This window comes from Nilaparvata lugens, chromosome 3 (assembly GCF_014356525.2).
Source record: "Nilaparvata lugens isolate BPH chromosome 3, ASM1435652v1, whole genome shotgun sequence".
NCBI lineage: Eukaryota > Metazoa > Arthropoda > Insecta > Hemiptera > Delphacidae > Nilaparvata > Nilaparvata lugens.
Window position 1 is genome coordinate 29,831,824 of NC_052506.1, and position 23,082 is coordinate 29,854,905.

At 34.5% G+C, this 23,082-nt stretch overlaps 1 protein-coding gene across 1 annotated transcript in view; it reads left to right on the forward strand.

Moving 5' to 3' along the window:
• The first annotated feature begins 866 nt into the window (after nt 1–866).
• LOC111060933 (opioid-binding protein/cell adhesion molecule-like) overlaps nt 867–23,082 on the forward strand; it is a 30,416-nt gene continuing 8,200 nt past the window's right edge. Inside the window, exons 1-5 of the mRNA XM_039422762.1 lie at nt 867–1,046; nt 9,052–9,202; nt 10,728–10,825; nt 15,429–15,603; nt 22,674–22,801. Of these exons, the coding sequence (XP_039278696.1) occupies nt 867–1,046; nt 9,052–9,202; nt 10,728–10,825; nt 15,429–15,603; nt 22,674–22,801 (732 nt within the window). The remainder of the gene's footprint in view (nt 1,047–9,051; nt 9,203–10,727; nt 10,826–15,428; nt 15,604–22,673; nt 22,802–23,082) is intronic.

Consider the following 23,082-nt stretch of genomic DNA (forward strand, 5'->3'; position numbering starts at 1 on the left):
CCCACCAACAAAAGCCATACGAATTTCCTTTTTTTTTAGTGTAGGATTGATAAAACACTTTACAACTTGAGACCAAGCAGTTCGCTGACGTATGTTGTTCAATATTCTTAGTTGAGCATGTTAAGATGACTGTTGATGTATATGAGCTCTAGATTTATCAATATAATTCCATTCGATTCATCAAAGAGTAGATTTGAAGGGAATAGAGGATTGGATTAAGAAAAAGTATATTTTTTCCCTGGGACCTGAATGGTGGTAATAATAGCCTATATTTTTATATGTTTTTATAAAGCAATCTATTTTATTTTTTGTAATTCCTGAGACCTGAATGGTAGTCATATTTTTTTATCTCTGTTAGTTTTTCCTATTGGAAAATCTTTTTTTTTCTCTCTCTCTCTCTCTCAAAATTCGTTATCACTCTTTTGTTCTTTGCAGTGAAGTATATTTTCTTGTCATGAACTCGATTTTGTATTGTAAATTGTATTTTGTTTTTAGTTTTTATTTTAAATCGGACTTTTTGCGCTTCCCACCAGCCGTCAAAGACTTTTCTTTTTGATGGTGGTGCCTGAAAAAAATTCAGTTTTTAGTTCTCGGTAGTTAATTTAATTTTATTTTCTTGTAATAAGTGTTGATTCATTAACCTTTTGCATTGTTAAATTCTGGCAATGAAGAATTGAATTGAGGAAATGGTGATTTTTTGACCGAGCTAAGTATGTTCCACATTCACGGCCAAACCCAGCAATAGATTTTAATCAAATTTGACAGGAATGTTTCTTGAATTGACAGGAACCATGAATTGATATTACTGTATAGTCATGGGTAGGTGGTTTGCATGAGATCCAATTAGTTGACTCTTCCTTCGCACCATGTTCTATTCTCGCTTGTTGATGAATGGTAATTTTTATTGTTTATGTGATGTTACAGTGCCACCCAGCATAAAGACGTCACCCCCGACAGGACAACTGACAGCCAGGAAGGGGGGCTCTGTAACTTTGGAATGCAAAGCATCCGGAAATCCAGTGCCTACAATTATGTGGACAAGAAAAGTGAGTGGCACTACAATCAGTCCTTCGCATGCTTTTCGTATAAATAATTTTGATCCTAATCAAATTGTTTTTGTTGATTTTCAAATGAATACAACATAATGGGAACATAGGTTATTTGTTATTCTCGAATTTATTGTTCACCTTGACAATCACATGTTTCAATTTTTCTACCATCTGATCAATAGTTATGATTTCTCTTAGTTATGTGTGTGTGTGTGTGGTGTGTGTGTGTGTGTGTGTGTGTGTGTGTGTGTGTGTGTGTGTGTGTATGTGTGTTTGTCTGTGTGTGTATGTGTGTTTGGCTGTGTGTGTGGGTGTGTGTTTGACTGTGTGTGTGTTTGTCTGTGTGTGTGTGTGTGTGTGTGTGTGGTGTGTGTGTGTGTGTGTGTGTGTGTGTGTGTGTATGTGTGTGTGTGTGTGTGCGTGTGTGGAATATATTTAGATAATTAAACTGGATTCAGATAAGTATTTTTGTTTGAGTCTATTCTATTAGTATTCTCAGTTAAGGTTTGAGTGTATTCCACTCCTGTCTGCAGACAGGAATTTTTTCAAGCGAACAGTATTGTATTCACTGATCGGGAATATTAATTTTGTAACAGAATTTTCTATGTAAGTGATGTCATTGAATGAAGCGTGATTCTATTTGAACACATGTATATTACCCCTATTTCACTTTCTTTGCCTGACCTACAAACAAAAGCAAGGAGAGTATTGACTTAAATTAAAGTACTCTAATTTCAAATATTCTATACGTTTCAAGATCCCCTGATCCAAGAACATAAATTGTTAAAAATAATGAGAGACATGTACAATTGGTTGCCTTGTAAGCAAACATCAGGAACGTTTTGATCAATCCCTGAAATTAGTTGTGTGCCATTCTGTCGTACTTGTATCAAGTTATACCTCGAAATAAAGTTTTGAATTCCGGCTTCAAATTCATTCTTCAATGAAACAGAAATTTTTGAGTAAGAATGTTATTAGGTCAGTGTATATTCAACTTTTTAATTATTATTTAACGAAAATCTCAAATAAATGCTGCAAATCACCCCGGAGACCTCTGCTACTGCAGACATTGACAACAGGGTCAACAGCTAGATGGAAATTCGATGAGAGCTACTATCAAAAAATTAGTTATTCAAACATTAACTCTAATTTTTGGATAGTAGTTCTCATCGAATTTCCATCTAGCTGTTAACCTTGTTGTCAATGTCTGCAGTAGCAGAGGTCTTCGGGGTGATTTGCAGCATTTATTTGGGATTTTCGTTAAATAATAATTATATATTAATTAGCATTTGAATAAATGCATTCTCTATTTAATTCCATCTGTAATTCAACTTTTATCTTGCTTCACTCCAGATTGTACACTTTACAAGTTGAGAAGAATATTCTATTTGAATACTATAAGATGTGACATATTATTATAAGCGTATAACATTTCTCTCCTTTGTATGATGCCAACATTTAAAACTTCTCCGAAATGAAAACTTATCGAATGTTCATCATTTTCCAAGGAATTCATGGAAGTACATGCGAGTATTTATCTCAATGGATCTATTTAGAATCAAGTAGTAGGTTTTCTGAAGATGTTTTTATTTTAAGCTCTTTCTATTCAAAGTGCATTTTCCGGGGGAACCTCCAGTACCATCGATATTGTATTCAGAAACCAATAATTGATTTTCCAGGCGCACGGTGAGAGGGGAGTAACCTTTGGTCTGACTTTGAATGCCACACTTACATTAAACGAGCCGACCGCCCACTTATCACGCACACAAATCCTATTAATTCCTCGTAATTCACTTCTAAGTACACACTTGATCCTCTTAATAATCCCTGCCTTACTGGTCAGCCTTATAAATAACGGTGTAAATTGAATACTGGCGTGCATGACCAAACCTACCTTCAGCAGCTCACACGGAATTGCTTATCGGCGCTGTTGAAGCAAACATCATGAGCTTCGCTTCCGAGTTCATTACGAGAGATTTTCCTGCAATATATTTTTTGAAAACCTCAATAAAATCTGGAGGAAGACACAATCCTTCTCTAAACGGTTCTCTATAGAAGTAGTAGACATTGGTCCTCTCTTACTTGTGAATGTTGTTGATAGAATTTCAACATCTTCACTTGCTTGGATATCATTAAATCTGGCATCTTTGTATCAGCGTTGAAATTATTACTCTGATTCTCTAAATATCTAGATTCTAAAGTGTTTTTATTTCATCTATTTTTATAGGATTTTCAAGTGTCCGTAAAAGAGTGTTAAAATAATATCTCACAATGATCCTATGAATAACTCTTCCTGAAGAATTGATTTCCACGTTACATTCCCTCATTCAATTTATGGATCCATTCATATAATTCAATAGCATTTTTATTGTGCTCACATTCAATCATCGTCATTGATCCTTCATATCATTGATCCTTCTTATTATAACAACAGTGTATGATTTTCTCTAAACAACGAATAACCGATTAGGATAATCAATAATGAATAAGTTTTGGAGGATTTTTTTGCTGAGAATAATACCCACGTGAGCTCAAGGCTTGGGCCTGAGTGATAAGACGGATGATGATGAGAGATGAGTAGACTTCCAACTTCGGGTGGTTTCCGAATCGCCGAAAAGCTATTTTTATATTGATATTTGAAGAAGTTAGCTCTACATGAGATCAAGTGGTCATCCTCACAGAGGGAATAGCAGGCGCACGAATCACAACTTATCCAATCGATAGCTTTAGTACTGCGACCAAAGAATCAACCACTACGTTATCGTATGAACTGTCTCAATCCTCTTGAAAGTTATTAGTCATGTCTCAATCCAACTAATCCATCTAGGAAAAATATTTAGTAAATGGCATGTTATTCATACTAGATTTTTCTGAATATTGGCTATTGGTTCAAGTACAATATCCCAAGAGCTAGTGAGCTAGAAGAACTGAGTATCTAGTTTAGTAAGGATGAGAATGACTCTAGCAGATGATAAGTTATCGTTTTCGTGATGGTTTACGAGGGAAGGACAAGACTTTTCAATCCAATTAGAAGCGATGGAAAACACCAGGGAGCACTCAACGTCGACTGAAATACAAACTAGCATTGATATGATTCATGGTTCTTAGTATTGCGAAGAGCATTTTGGTCTTATAAGTGACTAGCATCATAATCGAAAGGAGTTGTAGTAGTTTGAAATTACATCCTTTTACATGTCTGATGGACACATATGTGTCAGTCGGATCTGGAAGAGTCACTCATTTTCACTAATAAAACAGAGATGTTCTGATACGGAGTCAGAGATATTGCAGCGCTGGAAATAGAACTAACTCACTGACTACTCATTTAGGAAGTATCGTTGCAGTTTAATATGATAACTACATGGAGATTGGCGAAGTGAAATTGTCTCACATTTATCGTAGAGAGAAATTAGAATGAGGATGAGAATCTTCCATCTGAGGCCTACCTGTCATTAATGATTGTGTTCATGGGAGGTTGCGGTGCATGTACGGCTTCGGCGAAGTGAGCAGTAACCAGAAACCACGTGACTGGTGCACCACTACTTGCTCCCACCGAACGAAAATCGAATTCTGGTTCACAGTTTTTGGCGCGCACTTTTGAAATTAATCGTTTACAGAGCGGAGTTTAGAAAATAATAAAGGTGTTATCATTATATTCATTTCAGTTATTGTTTATTATCATTGAATCAATAATAATCATTAATTATTTATAATTTGAAGAAATAATATTTTTAAATTTATTATACAAACTTGTCTAAGCCAATATTATTTCTCATCCAGGTTGCAACATACCTTATTAAAAATGTAATGTTGGCTACATCAGGTGAATACTATCATTTATTTCATTTCAGACCTATGTCTGTAAACTTATGTTATCTTATCACAAGAAAGCTGAATAAATTACTTGCTTTTCGACTATTCTGTAAATATAATTCCAACAATGGAATTAGATACTTCGTACGCCTCATCCTTTTTCAGTCTATAGATCCGGGATGTGAAGACATAACCTAACAAAACAGCAGACAACCAACGCTTTAACTCTAGACCAATAAGAAGCGTTGATCCTGGTACCGGTTTTGTGGAACATACTTTTCGAGCGGTGCAAGTGAGCATGTACGCGGTGCAAGTGAGCATGCACCACTCCACTCTGTTCTAAGATGGCGACCAGTACCTGAACTGTCAAATAAGCTCCCACCGAACGCATTTCCGTGTCCTTGGTCGAAATCGTACATGTACCGCAACTCCAATGAACACAATCATTGTCAGTCAGATGTAGTAATATGAATTGAAATTTCAATTCCAATCTATTTTATAGTCAAAAGACTGGAAGAAACAATGAATGGATATTTTTCAGATAATATATCATTTCAAGAAGTTTTTCAGAATACAAGTGGTTTTCAAGGAAACTGACAATTAGAATAATGATGATTATAGATAAAAATATTTTTTCTTTTCAAAATCCGATTATTGATGAGATGTGAGTGTTCTCTCAATAAGAAATATTTCCAATATTTTGAATTTTGCATGATTCTACTGTGGATCGATAGTCTCTGAATGGAGATTGGAGAGGGATGTGACAATTAAAAATACTTAGAAACATAGAAAGTGTCTTACACATTTTTCCAATCATCTTCTCGACGAAAACATGTAATACCTCTGGAAAAAGATAAATGAAGAATGAATGAATAAATTATTATCCTCTTCTCAAATCACATTACTTATAAGTAGAAATTGAATATTCAAAATAAAATTTATTTATTTAAAATATTATTTTGGAATTTTCTATGATCACGTTCCCAGACGCATATAATTATGCAATCATCGAAGAATATGCTTCTGGGAACGTGATCATGGAAAATTCAAAAATAATATTATAAATAAAAATAAATTTTAGAGATGAATTAAATAGAGAATGCATTTATTCAAATGCTAATATTAATATATTATTATTATTTAACGAAAATCCTAAATAAATGCTGTAAATCACCCCGAAGACTTCTGCTACTGAAGACATTGACAACAGGGTTAACAGCTGGATGGAAATTCGATGAGAACTACTATCCAGAAATTAGTTGCCAGCCTGGGAATCGAACCCGGTACCTCCCAATTGCCAATTCCCAATTTACAGCATTTATTTAGGATTTTCGTTAAATAATAATTGAAATAAATTTTATTTTAAATATTCAATTTTTACTTATAAGTGATGTGATTCGAGAAGAGGATAATTTTATCCAAATTGAATCTAATCGGAGCTGCAAAATCAGAATTTATAAAATGTGTCATTACATCATTTACTTCCATTCTATCACTTGCATACCAGTCTGGAATAGATATAATATTATCAAAGCTGATTATATTATTTCACACAAGTTATTCATTCATATGAGAAAGCTTGAATCTGAACAAAATTCTTTCAAGAAAATCATTGATGAATCAAATTAATAAAATCGCCGATGATATGGATCTTTGAGGTGACTGGAAGCGGTCAGTTGACCATCTCTCAACACCAACAACGTCCCACCGCCACCCCCTCCTACAACAACGGCTGCTGCCTACCAGCATAGAGTAGAAAAAAGTATTTTTTCCTTTGGAGCTACTTTTTGAATATGAATTTGAGTACCCTTTCTAAAATTATTTCGTCACGACATGTTTCGGCTATATAATGCCATTCATAGCATTATTTCATAGCTAACATTATTACATAGCTTTATTAGCTATAATGGCATTATATAGCCGGAACATGTCACGACGAAATAATTTTAAAAAGGTTACTCAGATTTATATTTTTATTTATAGTGAAGGAAACTATTTATTTCATCTCTTCTACCAGTCAGGAAGCTGCAAGACCATCGCAGCGCTAATCTCTTCATCACAGCCGCTTTGAGCTTCATGAATAATATTCCATGATTGATAGAATCAAAAGCTTTTGTGGAATCTACGAAAAGATTGGTTGTTTCAATGACATTATTGAGACAGGAATGAATTGAATTTGTTAGATTTGAAAGTATATATTCTGTAGATTTCCCTCGTTGAAAACCATATTAATTTTGAGAGAAAAAAAAATTATTATGATAATCAACAAATACTTAATCATTGATTTCCTTATGATTTTTCATGAAACAGGGTATAGAGGAATAGGCCTGATATTATATAATTTGCTTCAATATTTCCTTTCTCCTGAATCTCTTCATAGGATTTTATTGACAAGGGAGACTAGGGATATACGACACATTAAAACAGTTAGATGAATCAATCATCTGTGGAGTGCTCTCTCGATTCACGCAAAATTTGTTTAGAAAACTGTGAAATTATGATGCGCATGATTGGAGAATTCCTGGAATGAGTTCGAGTATTGAGCACAGGATAAACGTTGGAAGGGGAGAAGAGGTAGAAAGTGCAGATACGGGAGAGTATTGATTACCGTTCTTGAAACACAATTTTGAACAGGGATATGAGTAAAAAAGAACTAGATATGTATGCGATATTCGGTCTAGAGGAAATTACTAAAATGTGAGCGCATGTGAAAGATGTAATGATAAATTAGTAGATGCGTGACGTCACGATTAAGGGAGCCGGTCAGCGGCTTCACATTCGTTCAATTGAATTTCACGGTGGAATAATCCCATTTGAACGGTTGCTTGGCACGCTTCTCCTTCCTCGCATGAACACCTTAACATGTCATACATTATTCACTCAGCCTCGAGCATTAAACGCTGGAGAGCTTATTGGTAGTACTGTGCAAATACTAAATGGATATCAGTATAGATGAATCAATATTGACGTGTAATTGATGCATTGAGAAATATGAATTCCATCATCCAAAGACATATTTTTCTGACAGTCTTGTTTGGACTTGGGAAAAGCTCTAGAGAAATACTTAAATACTTGTTGTAATAGGAGAGGGCTACAGACTGAAATACTGAGACTGATCTAATCAAAGTAAATCTTGAGTGAGGCCTCTGTGTGGCATTACCACAATACAGTAGACGTGAATTGTTTTGTTTTTTCGAAGACCAAAGTCAGTTAGCCACTCTCTCGAACGAACATTGCGGACTTTGTGAACTCCATGGAACAATTTAAACTACAATTTCAATCTAATTATCTATGAATTAGCAATTATAGATATGAGCATTTTCCGATCCACAATACCTTTAATATTCTAGAATACTGTCAATTAACAATAATTAATCAGGTTTCACATCAACTCATTTCCATTGTTATCAAACAACTCATTTCTCCATTGATCTGTATTCGGAAGCTCCAATAGAAGTCCGCGATCAAGCGACCTATTAAGATAATATGCAATTAAGATAAAATCTTTTCATATTCCTTGATTTTTACTACTCGACGAACATTCTACGAAATATGAGCAGCAAATCAAGGCCAGTCCATATCAAACATAAAACTTACAAAGTTTCCTCGTACCTCCTTGTGAAGTTATTCAATACCTTCTGATACACAGAAACAGTATTCGCGTATGTAGTATTCAAATTTACCTGGTGATTCGCCTCCAACCTGTTATCGGGATGTTTGTTCATATGATATTCAATATTTGGGTATTATGTTTCTACCTGAAACATCGTACACAATCTGAGGAAGAACAATGTTGAAGATTGAACGCTATTAAGGGGTGGAACAAGTGATTGAAACACTATAAAGAAACTACGGAAACCGTAGGACATTCCAGATGCCAATCAAAATGGAATGCTGGAATAGTATATGAAATTGGCTATTGACACCAAGCGGAATCCGTAGTTTAAACTCCAGTTCAGGGTTTCCCCTTTTCAACATTATAAATCCAGCTAAAATGATTGGATAGTTATGATTCTATGAATTCAGATTATTCTCATTAGTACACTGTAGAGTGGGATGTTCTTGTGTGGAACTACATTTGGGTTCGTTGAGGATTATTCATGTGAATTATTTGCAAACTTCTCCAGAAGAGGGATATAATTGGAATAGTAATGAGATTCTACCTCCAGTTTTGCAATGATTGTTTCAGGATGACACTCTACCAAGTGGTGAAAAGTCGCTGGAGGGCTTCTCGATCACATTGGAGAAGGTGGACAGACACCAGGCGGGTGTCTATCAGTGCACGGCCTCCAATGGAGTCGGTGAACCCATCACTGTCGACATGCAGCTGCACGTTCTGTGTGAGTCTATCATAATATTTACTGTTGTTTGGGGAAATTCAGTTTTTACATGGATAAGTGGGACTTGGATTATGAGCACCAATGCATAATGATTGTATACTCTGAATGTCAGACCACTTCAAAAGCATTCATAGATAGTTGAATCGAGTCGCAGCTTAGTAAATCCTCTTTCATCATTGGAGAAAAAGCTACAAAGTCTCTCAACATCACTTCATAGATGATCGATCTTTTTTTGCACGATGTGTACCTTTATAGTAGCAGAATCTGTTGAGAGACGATAGTTACTGCTTCTTGGTTATCAATGCAAATAGCTATCTGGTACAGAAAATCATCCTACATATGAACATGAATGCTGGTAAAGTACTTAATTAGCGTACCCACAAAATTGGAGAGATTTTTTGGCATCAAGAAGTGTAGAATAGTAGATAAATCCTTCATATCAAATCCTGACTCGAGTGTGGAGAGAGTTATGTTAATCCTATTGATCTCCATTAAGGTTTGAAAACTATCTGAATATTCATTCCATTGAAAAGATCTTTTTTCTCGAATCTCTTCATTGGCGAATGATATTATTCTGCAAGTATCTGAATAATCCTCCACTTCTACTGTAAAGGATACAATGAGTTTCAATCATTGTATCATATATTATACTTCAATCATATATTATGCTTCAGTCAAATATTGTGAATTCCAAAGCGTAGAGTTAGACAAACTAAGATCCTGATAACCAACAAGGAAGAGATAAATTACTGCATGAAGAATTTATAATAATTGTAAATGAAATTCCATTCATAGATAATATTCTATTCGTATTTATATTTCCATTTCTTTTCAAAGTTAATCATCTATGGATATTATAGGAATCGTGCATGATTCTTTTTCATGACATCCATGTAGAAAGGCTGATTCAAAAAAAGTTCTTCAAAACTAATAATATCCGTTGAATCTAAGTCACCTAAGGTACTTTTTACGTCATTACTCCTTATCATTATAAGGATAGAATTATAAGGTTATTCAAGTCTATAATTGAATGTATTTTGGCCAAACATTCTTGATAAACTAAGCTCATGTTATATGATAAATTCTATTTCATTTTTTGTTTATTAAGGATTTTTCTGATTATATTTTCTGTGATGTATACTATTTTCTTTGAAATTGTGATTGTTTTGATTGACTAAATAAATAAAAAAAACGAATAAAATCATATCTGACTTCCCGGATCTTTGGATGGACTAGTATGGTAGTTGGTTCACATTTTTTTCACTGTTACTGCGATGATAATGGAGAGAATAGAGGGAATTGTGAAAGAGAATCTGGATCTGGTGTACTGATATCTAACATTCATTGATATCAATACTGTCTCTTTTTGTTTTTTCTACCCTCTCAATCGGCTGGATTCGAGTCCATCGTCGACTTGTTATCATTATATCAAGTCACAATGTCAGTCAGTGATCTGTGATCTTATCCGAAGTTTATTCCCTCTTCAAATGGCCGTTCTCTATATTTCCTATTTGTCTTGTTACAGATCCTCCCGAAGTCGACGTAGAGAGAAGCTGGGTGCATACAGGAGAAGGCTACGAAGCTCAACTTGTGTGTATCGTCCACGGAGATCCTCATCCCAATGTGAGTAGGAAAATAAATCATTCTCAACTTTCCAAAGCCAACGGCCCTTGTGTGTGACTTCCAGTAGATGTTGAATAGATACTGGTTTCATGTAAATTAGATTGGAATAGATTGTGTGAAAACTCGGGCGAGTAAATTTCACGGCATTTTATTCAAATGTCAGCTTATTAATATCATTTCCATCATACAGACGCATTGAGGCAAATCTGAGCTTCTGTCTAAGAAATTAATTATGATCTTTGAGTTTGTAGTAACAGTGTGTACTACTATCTTGATTGGCATCAACGAGGCATAGAAGAATAAATTCCACAGAAGACTTCTGCCATTGCAAATAATGACAACTTGGTGATCAGCTAGTAGGGAATTCGATGTGGTAGTTGACAGCATTAAATCTTGAATTCTGTTTGATAGTCATTTCATATTCATTGGCATTTGAACAAAAAATGCAATTTCCCATTCATTGCTATCTTTGAAAATGATTATTTCGATTCGAAAGTAAATAAATTTCAGCGTTGCTTGTTTACACATTGAATATCCTTCGAAAAAATCGAGTAGATGCTAAAAAGGAAACTCTTGATATTCAAGAGTTTTAAGAGCACGTGTTTTGAAGCTGGATGTTGAAATTTCTTATATTTTCCAATAGTTCCAGTATACGAATATTCAATCCAATCCAATCCAAAAATTAGTCCATAGCATAATTTCTTAAAGGAAAAAGCTATTTGTGCAACTAGTGCGCAAAGTGACAGTTTGCTGCACTGAAAGAAACTTTTTCGCCACTCTTGGATGTAATGAGCTGGTTTACGTGCGTCATATGGAGGCCGAAAGTGATTGTTTTCCGACCAGGCCGGTAAAACTTTACGGCCCTAGGGCTGTAAAATGACCTTGAATAACAGCTGATCGTGTCCGATCTCACAAAAATCATGGAGAGATAATCTCATAGCGACTGTAATAATCTATATAATTATGTATCGTGAATCGCGGTATTATGTCTATAATATATTTTATAAATTACTGTTTCATAATTTAATATTTATTATTGTGTTTTTGATATCAAACGATAGAATACGATGATATATCCATAGCCTCAACAATATAATGTTGGCTGCATTGTCCATTGTCAGAAAGGTACGTATCGCAAGTATTTAAAAGTGAAGAATCGAATTTGAAATCAAAGTACAATAATTGTATCAATATTTAAAGTGAGGTAGAGTAATAATGATTTATTTTCTATTATCGAATTCCACTTCTTAATGCAATACAATCAACAATAATAATAAGAAAATACAGCAGAGATCTGAAGTAGGCTTACCGAGAGAGGCTTACCGGCCTGGTCGGAAAACTATCACTTTCGGCCTCCATATGACGCACGTAAACCAGCTCATTACATCCAAGTGTGGCGAAAAAGTTTCTTTCAGTGCAGCAAACTGTCACTTTGCGCACTAGTTGCACAAATAGCTTTTTCCTTTAAGAAATTATGCTATGGACTAATTTTTGGATTGGATTGGATTGAATATTCGTATACTGGAACTATTGGAAAATATACGAAATTTCAACATCCAGCTTCAAAACACGTGCTCTTAAAACTCTTGAATATCAAAAGTTTCCTTTTTAGCATCTACTCGATTTTTTCGAAGGATATTCACTGTGTAAACAAGCAACGCTGAAACAAAATTCGCCACCCACACTTTTTTTCGGGAAACCCATACTCCTAGAACGTTTTTCTTTCGTGGATTATCTATCAATAACGTCCACATCGATGACGTCCATATCCCAAACATTTTTCTTCGAGTTATCTCTCCTTCAAAACAAAATATTACGATATTCCACACCAATGTAAATTGCATTTCATTCCGATGTATTTGCCTCATTGGCACTGACTGTTAGTGAACCCACTCATCGAATAAAACTCTCCGCTCAGGGGTATGTTACACATTAGTGTTATATAAACTTATGCAGCTTCCCAAGTTCAGCGTACTAATTACTAAGTGTTGAATATTTTCCGTCCACTTGATTTTTCTTCGTTAGTTTTCGTCGGATTTTTGCCATATATTTTTTGGTGTTCCACCTGACAAAATTACTCACAATTCACAGGATAATCAAGATTCGACTTCTACTCAATTTCTATTATATATCATCAATAAGTTCAATGAATTATGTGCATGGATCAAGTTCAAGCATCCACGAAGTAATAATATTATTATCTGTTCAAGAATCTGAGTAGAGCATGAAGAACAGTGAAACGCAAGATAATATATAGCAGTTTTCACATGTTTCCTTTTAAATAATATTCAGTATCTGGTTAGTGGGATGGGACGAGAGTTTATTTACATAAATTATTTCGTTCACAAATGTCTCAAACTACTAGAATCATGAGCACATTTGAATGCATGGGAAATAATGGTTCATCTTCTTAGATCCACCCCTCAAAACAAATTATGAAGCCAAAGTTCAGCAGACAAACCGCTTTGTTTCGTTAGACTAGTAGCTGTACTGTACTCTAGGTGAGTACTGTACTGTAGCATGTAGATTACAATGAAGGGGCTAGATATGCAAAATGCATCACACAGAAAAATGTTCTCGTCACGAATCTCCACTTTAACTTCCAATGGAGTTAACATTTTTTACTTGTTTTATAATTTGTCTTGCTAAAAACGTCTATGAGTATAACAGGAATAACTAATACTAGCAGATACAAATGATTGTCTGTTGTATGGTCTAGAGATTATATTGCTGACTATAGGTGAGCTATTTTGCAATCATTCTCATAAACTGTAGGATAGAATTTAACCGAATAAAACTTATATATTGTACAATATATTATAGATGGATGAGAATTATATGCATGTTACATTTGACAAAGTAAGAGATAATAAATGTAAATTAATACATGTAACAATAAGGGGCTACTACTTCCAGTGATAAAAATAAAACGAATATAGTAACTTTTTCACTTCAATAACACTTCATAGAACACTGGAGTGATATCCCTTACACTTGAAAAATCTTGAATTCTCAAGAGTATGAATTGAAAAAAACCCATCATATATTTCAGACGACCCATCCAGTCTTCTGGCGTATTATACAGAGTGTTCACGAACTCCCAACCAATATTCTAGGGCATTGTTCCTGGCTAATGAACATTTTGCTTTTTTCACTTTCTCCTAAATAATGATTGAACATACGGAATTGGAACGTTGCACAATCATTTATAACAAATAGACAAAGCTACGAAAAAATTATGATAATTTTTCAGATTCATAAAACAAAATAGCGGCCATTCAAAATTGAGTTTCTTGAATAGCTCAGATTACATTGGTTTTAAAAAATACAAGAATAACCTTTTTTAATGAATTGAATATATCCATTGTTATAAATGATTGTGCGAAGTTTCAATTTCTTATGTTCAACCATTATTTGGAAAAAAATAATTAGTGATATCTATCGATTAATACCTGATTTTTTTAAAGATAATATTAACTGAGATATATGACAGTCTATCTTAAACTAATGCCAAGACCAAGAGGGGTATGTGACATCAATTATTGTTTGAAATGATCTAAAATAGCTTACAAATAAAATGCAAAGCAGACGGATACTGTTGCATTGTTGTGGCAGACTTTTGCCGCATGACTTGGCATGCACTACAACTAACGTCCAGTGGTGTCCTATCACTGAATCCGCCATATTTCGGTTCATATTAGTCCAATTAAAAAAAAATCAGGTACCAATATTGATAGATATTGAATTCACTGAAAAAAGTTATTCTTTCATTTTTTTGTAAAACCAACGGCTTCTGAGTTACCTAAGAAACAAAACTTTAAATGACCGCCATTTTGTTTTTAGAATTTCAAAAATCACCATAATTTTCTCCTAGCTTTGTCCAGTTGTTATAAATGATTGTGCGGAGTTTCAATTTCGTATGTTCAACCATTATTTAGAGAAAAAATAATTAGTGAAAAAAAGCAAAATGGCAGCTGTGTGAGTAACTGGAACAGTACCCAGGATATGCCCTAGAATATGCCCTAGAATATTGTTTGGAGTTCGTGAACACTCTGTATATCTTTCAAATGAAGAATATTGGATAAAAATGAATTTATTGATGTTCATTCCATGTATGCACCAGGAGATGGATAATTTGCTCAAAATGCATAGGGCTTCTGAATTTTTCAGAGATTTCAATGATTTGAAGAGGTTTTCTGTAATTATTACGTGAGTTATTATTAAGTAAACTGCGTGCTCTCCAAGTAATGCAAGTATTATATGAGTCTTTGAACTACGAAATTCATAAAGATTGCCACTCATGAAAGTAATAATGTTCTTCGGAATCTCGAATCATCAATAATTGATCATTTTGTCTCAATAGAAAAAACACTGGGAAATAATTATGGATCAGGTTTCAAGTTACAATCAACAACAAAATAGGAATGTCTATTGATAACCAGAAAAAAACAGATTTGCTGTGTTCCTGGCTGTCCGTTGATCTCATGTAAGACTACTTTGGAAACAGCATGAACCAATATCTTGATGTGTGTCCTCCTGATATTATTGAGTTCAGAAAATGGTAAATAGAACACATAAAAATGATTATAATATTTGTCAACAGACGGTGTGGTACCAGGACAGTTTTCCTATGGAGCCGAACGATAGAAGAACCATGGAAACACGAGGGAATAAACACACTCTCACCATCAAGAATGTTCAAAGTTCGGATTTTGGGAACTACAGCTGCATTGCTGAGAACTCTTTAGGGAGGGCGAAAAAATACATGGAAGTGTCTGGTGAGTACAAAATTCGCATATTCTTAATCATTTAATGAAAGCTTCTGAATTGCAGCATCTTCCTCAAATTACACTCTTATATTTTCCAAGATATTTTATATCTTCCGAGTGGTTGAATTTTGAACTTGAAAGTGTGTAATGCTTTACAGCTTTGGCAAATTTCCAGAGTTGAGTCCAACTCAACGAGTATCCGAATTCCCTTAGGATTTCGCATTTTGAAGAAAAATCAATTTCCCAGCTTTGAAGAAGCCTCAGAGAGAAATTATGATCTTTCATATTCAGTAATATCAACACCAGGTATTGTTGAAAATTTATTTCAAGTTAAAAAAAACTTCTATCACACCTTCCAATAACTCAGATAAATCAAAAAACTGGATGGATTCTTCAACATGGCAAACAACTTCCTAGTTCAAGTTGTTTTGAAAGGATTGATGAATGATTCATTTAAAGAGCCCTATATCAATGCCACGTGATTTGAGGGACATTGAAGATCCTAGAAACATGTTTTTAGATCTCTTAAAAGTCGACTCAGCGTGTTTCAGTCTACTGAATTCAAATTTCATTGGTTGAATCGTTCTGGATGAAATATAGGAACGCATCCAACACGAGAAGTGTTATTAGAAGGATTGTTCTCACTTCTTGGTCGTAGTTTGGTGACAATTCATGGAGTTCCAGAATTACACTACTATACGACTTGAAACATAATAATTGAACATGATATGAGTACAGAATTCAAAAATGAAAGTTTATTGGTCAAGTCTTCCTTGATGATCAAGCCGCTCTCCTGGTGACAAATGATTTTGTCGGAGAAGGCTGTTGTTGAAATAATAATTGTGCTAGGCCCCGAGGTCTGTCGATTTGAATCTGGTCAATAATGTGATCCTAATTCTAGTGGTTTGAGGGTCTTGGAAATAAGAACATAGATATGCGGTTGACTGTCTGCTCTAATAGTAATGAAAATAATATCGAAAGTATTAAAGAACACATCTACACATGAATAATCAAATAATAGATCTGTCTTTGAGAGACCAAATTCACGGGGGCACATCTGATGTTGTAGTGGGGGGTATCAAGTACTTATCTAAGATCTGTCGTCCTCAAGTCCGGTGTCCAAAGGGTGATGGATGAGGATGAAGGGTGATGGCCTCCAGGCATCGGGCTAGTGGCGTCAGATCGAAGATCGTCTTTCAGCTCCGCACGGCAAGGTCAGATGTCCGATATCACCGGCCATCTCGGTCGGTGAATTCGTCAGCCCTCGTTCGACAGCAAGGCATATCTACAGCTCAATCCTTGAATGAGTATTCGAGAATACACGAGCACACAAGAAAACCCTTAAATGGGTTTTCGACTGTTACTAATAGGCTACAATAATAATAAATTGCAGCAGTCAACCGCTCAGAATGGAGTTAAATAGAATATGTCATTAATAATTTAACAAAGAATTAGCAATTGCAAAGCTTATCGGATATAATATGATTCCCAATTATTAAACTTTAGTCTTCAGGAGAGAACGAAAAACTATCTGGAAAGGACATGATTCAATCAGGCCAACGAATAATTTAGTTCAGAAAAGAAATGTCTGTACTCTACAGAATCTAAAAGCGGTCTCTTGTTCAAGTCTCCTAGTCGACCGAACGAGGCTCAAAAAAGGTATCAGGCTTAGCAATGAAGCCAATAAAAATTACCAAATTACAAAGCATGAGGTGGGGACGCCATAAATTTCCCTCAATAGAACGAGAAAGGAATACAACTAGCAAGGACTGAATACAGCAAAATTCTCTCAATCGGAGTAGAAGACTCAGCAATAGAATGTATGTTCAACTGATTTTTTATGATGATCTAGCATCTGCAGCAATTCTAAGTACTCGAGGAAAACGTTGAATAACAATAGAGGAAATATTAGAATTCAATTACCTAATGTGCTGAATTACATCATGAAACTACTCCAATACCGTGAGAGTCGCAAGTTGATCCAGCACTCTATTAAAATTATCTTGAAGAAGTTATAATTTTGAAAAGAAAGAAAAAAAATAAATTTCGGCACATGATTCAGAAGAAAACGAATATAAAACACTGGCAGAACTCGTACTTGGAGCTTCGGGGCGTTTTATGGAAAAGAACATTGTATGCATGCGTTTGAAGATTGAATCCTGATGTAATTCCCGTCTGAAACGCCAAATACCATTTGATTCCCGAGATAGTATTTCCAGGTACTCAATTGATAGACTTGCACACATGCTTCACGTAACAGTATGAGACAATCACAGTTCACAGCATGACTAAAGAGTTCTTTTTCAATGACAATTATTTGTGGTTTTTAGTTTTAAAATTACCGTGGTTGCATCGAGTTTACTTTTTAGTACATTAACTGGTAACTCTATATTATCAGAACTAGAAATAACGATTCACGATTTCATACTTATATTATAATGGTTAGTGTTTAGTGGTTCCAAAGCATGTAATTATAAATCGATTTGCGGGAGAAGAAGCTTCCAAACGCAATCATTATTTTCTTCATACCTGAATAAACTTGAATTTTCTAAACTCCACTTGACATAATTTTTATCAACAAATCAATTAAGATGCGAGAATGCAGTTTTTCCTGGAATATCTCCTGGAAAATCCATCATTCTGAAAGTCTTCCTTTTCTAGTATAAAATTATTACTCTCTCTTTTTCGAGATTAATGCATTTTTTCATCCATTTTGTTCATCGAAAAATACTCATAATCTGTGTTTGGAAGGGGGATCAAGAATGCTGATCAACAATAAATTATTCCTTATTATTTCCTATTATGTAGATCTGAATGATATCTCAAGAGTTTGAATTATTATGGTCACTGGGGCTGCAGTTAAATCGATTCATTCTATCAATTCTTGTGACGTCAATCGAAACAATGAAGCTCGGAGAGCACTGTAAAGCATTATTTCCCTCTTTTGAAGAGGGAAAAATCGCTTTCCATACCAATTGTGTGCCCTCCACATTCAGAAGTGATTCATTAGTTTCTATTTTACAGATAATTGTTCCCAATATCTTGTTGGAAACGTTCTTGAAAGGAAGAAAACATCTTGAAGAAAGGGTATTTTTCTCAGAAACTTGGTATTCCTTCTGTTGGCAAACCTTCGGAATTAGTGGGATTCGAAAAGATAAAAATTACTTCCGAATAAGATTTTGATTTGTAATTTTTTTGTTACTTTTCACAACTCCAGAATTTACTTAGAACAGCAAAACGCAGCGATCGTTTCAAATTTTCGTATTAAAAAGTCAGAATCTCATTAAAGGTAGTAGGACATTGCATATTTTTTAAATTTTTTTATTTATTCACGATGCAAATGTAATGTAATAACATTGAATGATAGAATAATAAGGTAGTCCTTGTGCTATTTTTCTTCCTAATTTTTATAATTGAGTGTAATATATCAGAGTTCCTCAGGTATAATCCATGTGTCTTTACTAGTCTGGTTCTGGATTCAACGTTGTGGTATAGCGCTAGAGGATGAACTTCCAGTGGTATAATCGATGAATATTCTCTCTTTATTGATCCATTTCAATCTATAATCGTCACATCAACTCAATATCGAGAATATCTAGTGACTATTATAGTTTAATCTTGAATGAGACGTTGAGTTGACATACAATATCAGGAATAATTAAACGCTCAGCTGTCAGCTGTCATCCTCAATCAATGATGCTCGGTCCCATTGGGCAAATGTGTGTGAACAATGCTGCCATGGTAACCTGTATCAATAAAATTGAGTCTGTGAGTAACAAATAAAAAGATCATCCGCAACAATGCTCTCTCGTATGCTGCACGTTTCCATTTCACCTGGGATACATACCAACGCTTTTGTCAGAGGTATTCTATTATTCATTTTTCATGAACGTTTCTAAGTTGAAACTGACCCTCAAATAGAGCCAGGAAACTTCATGAGAGATTTAACTCCACCGGATACTATTCAACATTGACAGTATGCTTATATAATTAATTTCACTAGTTGACACAATATTATTAGAATCATTACGGGATCAAGTCATGAATCTGTGATGTAAGATATCCAATATTATTGACTGAAAATACTCGAAATTTCTGACAAGTTACTATTGAATACGTTATTTATCATGGAGATAATAGGCTTTTAAATACATACATAATTCAGATTCACCCCTTCCAATACAGAATACTCTTTTTGATTCGAGAAGCTTGACTTTCTAAGGATCCCGTCCACAACTTTAACTTCAGGATTGGGAAACTATGATTCCTGCCTTGGAATATATACCCGAAATTCATGTTTCTACACTCAGGGGACAATACTCCTCTTACCTATGTTGGAAGGTAGAGCAGGGAAATTGAAAATCACATTTTTCTTATACGAACTTGGAAATATTTCGATCATGAACTATTTTAAAATAATATTCTCATTTTAATCTTCGCATCAATATAATTATTGATAATCCATATTACTAGCATAAAGTAAAGATATATCATTGTCCCATTATCTTGTATCATTTGTATCTGGTACTAGTGACCATCTTGGTTGAAGAACTCCGTCATGAACTGTTGTTGTATTGATCTTTTAAATACGCAACTTTCAATTATATAGAGTGGGTGAAAATCATGGAAACAGCTTAATATTTCTTTCACAAGGATATTTTCTATAGAAGGTTCTATCGGGAATCCTATTCCAATCAAAAAACTACTCTTCAGTGGCTTCAGAATTTTTATCCTCCATCTTTTTATCCGTCATGTGAATCTAACTACATTTTTTATCTAACTTTTTCGTAATGGAAAGGTTGCCATGTGATCAATAATTATTTTTGAACAGATTCTATGGATTGCGGTTTTTGCACATCGATATCTAAAACCGTTGGATAGACATTCATATTCAATGATACTAATGAATCACACAAAAATTAAATAAATAAGGTCATTAAAAATCTGAAGAATTCTTACTATCTTATTCTACTTTCTCCAGTGCGTAGGTGGGGACCAACTCACATATTTGACACTTTAACAAAAATAAAATTTGATCTGACTTATTTTCGATGTATTCAATTAATTTCTGATTTATACGAATGTATTTATATGTGAATATTTTTGAAATGGTTTGAGAAATCAATGTGCGGTCTTCATCATACATTTTCTCTTTAAATTCTATTATTTTATCTTGAAAATCACATGACAACCTTCTCGTCTAAGGGAAGAGAACAGAAATCGCCACATATCGAAAGAGATGGCACAACCTGGGAAAGGCTTGTGTTCGGTGTCAGGCTCAGTTTCCAAATCATCAATAAAAATCGTTCGAAAAATACTGATGGGTTACTCATACTGAATGGGTTTATTACATTTTTTCAAGCTGTAATTAATTGTTTTTTCAATTACTGTAATTTCTGAAGCATTGGTAGTTTCGTATGTTAAAAAAGGCTCAATTTATGTATTTATACCGATTGGTGATTCAAACAGCGTTCAAGTTCAAACGCGTTTACTCTTGACGCAGTTCAAACCAAGCATCTGCATACAGCCCTTAATGATAAATCACAACATTTTCATTCTATGCACGTTCACTATTATGTAGTTTTATCCTGGAAAATGTCGAAGGAGTGATTTTATTCTCATTTCAATTCCAATTTCATTTTTTTCTTGTGCACTTTCAATGCTTTTTTTATATCCTGAAAAGGACGAAGGAGTGAGTCAATTTCGTTGTTCAACGAACTTGATCTGTAAAGAGGTTGGAAGAATATATGTGTTGAAATTTGGAGACGATTGATCGAATCCTTCAAAAGTTATTGTAGAACATACGGACAGACACACAGATGAACAATGATCTCGGCCTCAAGTTGGAAGTAAGAACTTGCTAACGCTCGTTCAATTGATAAAATGATCCCAGAACAAAGATATATGGGAAAAAATGAGAGGTAGGCCTAATGAAATGATAATATATTAAAACATCAATGGAAATTTAGTAGAGCATGTGGAATATCTATTCTCACCGATCATTCCTTATTGCAGTAGGCTATAATTATGCCTCTACAAGAACTCTTTGGAAAACTCAACTCTCTTATAATTATCTTGAACACATCCTATTGAGAGAGAATACACAACATGCAAGAAACAGTTTCCTATTTGAAACATCACCAGAACACCCCAAGAAGAATTACTTTGACGGGTCAAGAGGATTTATTAAACTGCATTCAAGAGTTAGGGAGGATGAAGTAGGGACTGAAGACAGAAGATGGGGTCGGCGTGGAATTCAAGGGGTGGAAAAAGTGATTAGCGAAACACAGTAGCAGTAAATTTAGTCGCAAGGCTTGACGCACGCAAATCCTTTGGGCGGACTTGAGAAAGCGGCCACTCTTGCGCCAAGGACAGCATTAAGTCTTCAGTAGCTTCAGCAAATCTTCCAAATCCTATCTCATACTAATGAAGAAATAATGCTTCAATCTGGCTTCACCGTCGATTTATACCGGGCCCCTGTCAGAATGTTTGTTAGTTCCGCAAGCTCGCTTTCGGCACAATGAGTTATATTAATAGTTGGGCTGCATAGTGACCAGGGTCCCAGAATTAGACTCTCACATCACATAATGTGTTGTAACTTGTGATACGTATGAATATTACATAACTGATCCTATGATATTATGTAACCAACATTAGAGTATTCAAGAAAGATGAATTGATGATATTTAATGGAACACTAACCGAATGATTCTATTCTAATTCAATGTATTATTAAATTATCACATAATATCCAATCAATCAATATCCTGGAATTAACCAATCAATATCCTCAAAGAATGCGTTGTAATGACAGAGCTTATATAGAATATAACTGTATTATTATCTAAATTTTATTGGGGCTTCGTCCTTTTCCTCAGTATTCATTGATGAGAAACAGTAGAGATGGATACTTGATACAATAATTCAAGGACAAAACCTATAAAAAAACTGAAACTAGAATAACATAACTCCTAATAACATTTATTCTATTTCAGTGTTAAGTCGATCAGTTCCAGAAGCTTTGTATTATTTGGATCATCCCAATAGTGAATACTATAGAACTCTAATTTTCTCAACAGGTAAGCCAAGTCCAGCTAGATTCCGCAGTGATCCTTATAGTCGCTCACGAACAAGCTATAATATAACTTGGCAGTTGGAAAGCTACGCTCCTCTTGAAGAAGTCAGATTACTCTACAGGAAAATGAAGGTGAGCTCTCATTTTTAGAAAACTCATCAACATATCGATACATTGAAAAATTATTGTTATGAAGTTTGACTCTATCCATATCATGTATTTAAATGAACAACTCCTACCAATAAAAAATTCATAGCCTACAGATAGTTGGAAAAACTTACTTTTTCATCTCAAAACTAGTAGGGTTGAGCAATAAAGTATGGATGATTTGAATAGTGATAATTCATTGTCACGGGTTTATTCATCAACCAATATCAATTTTAAATTCAAAAACTTTGTAGCTTGTAATATCT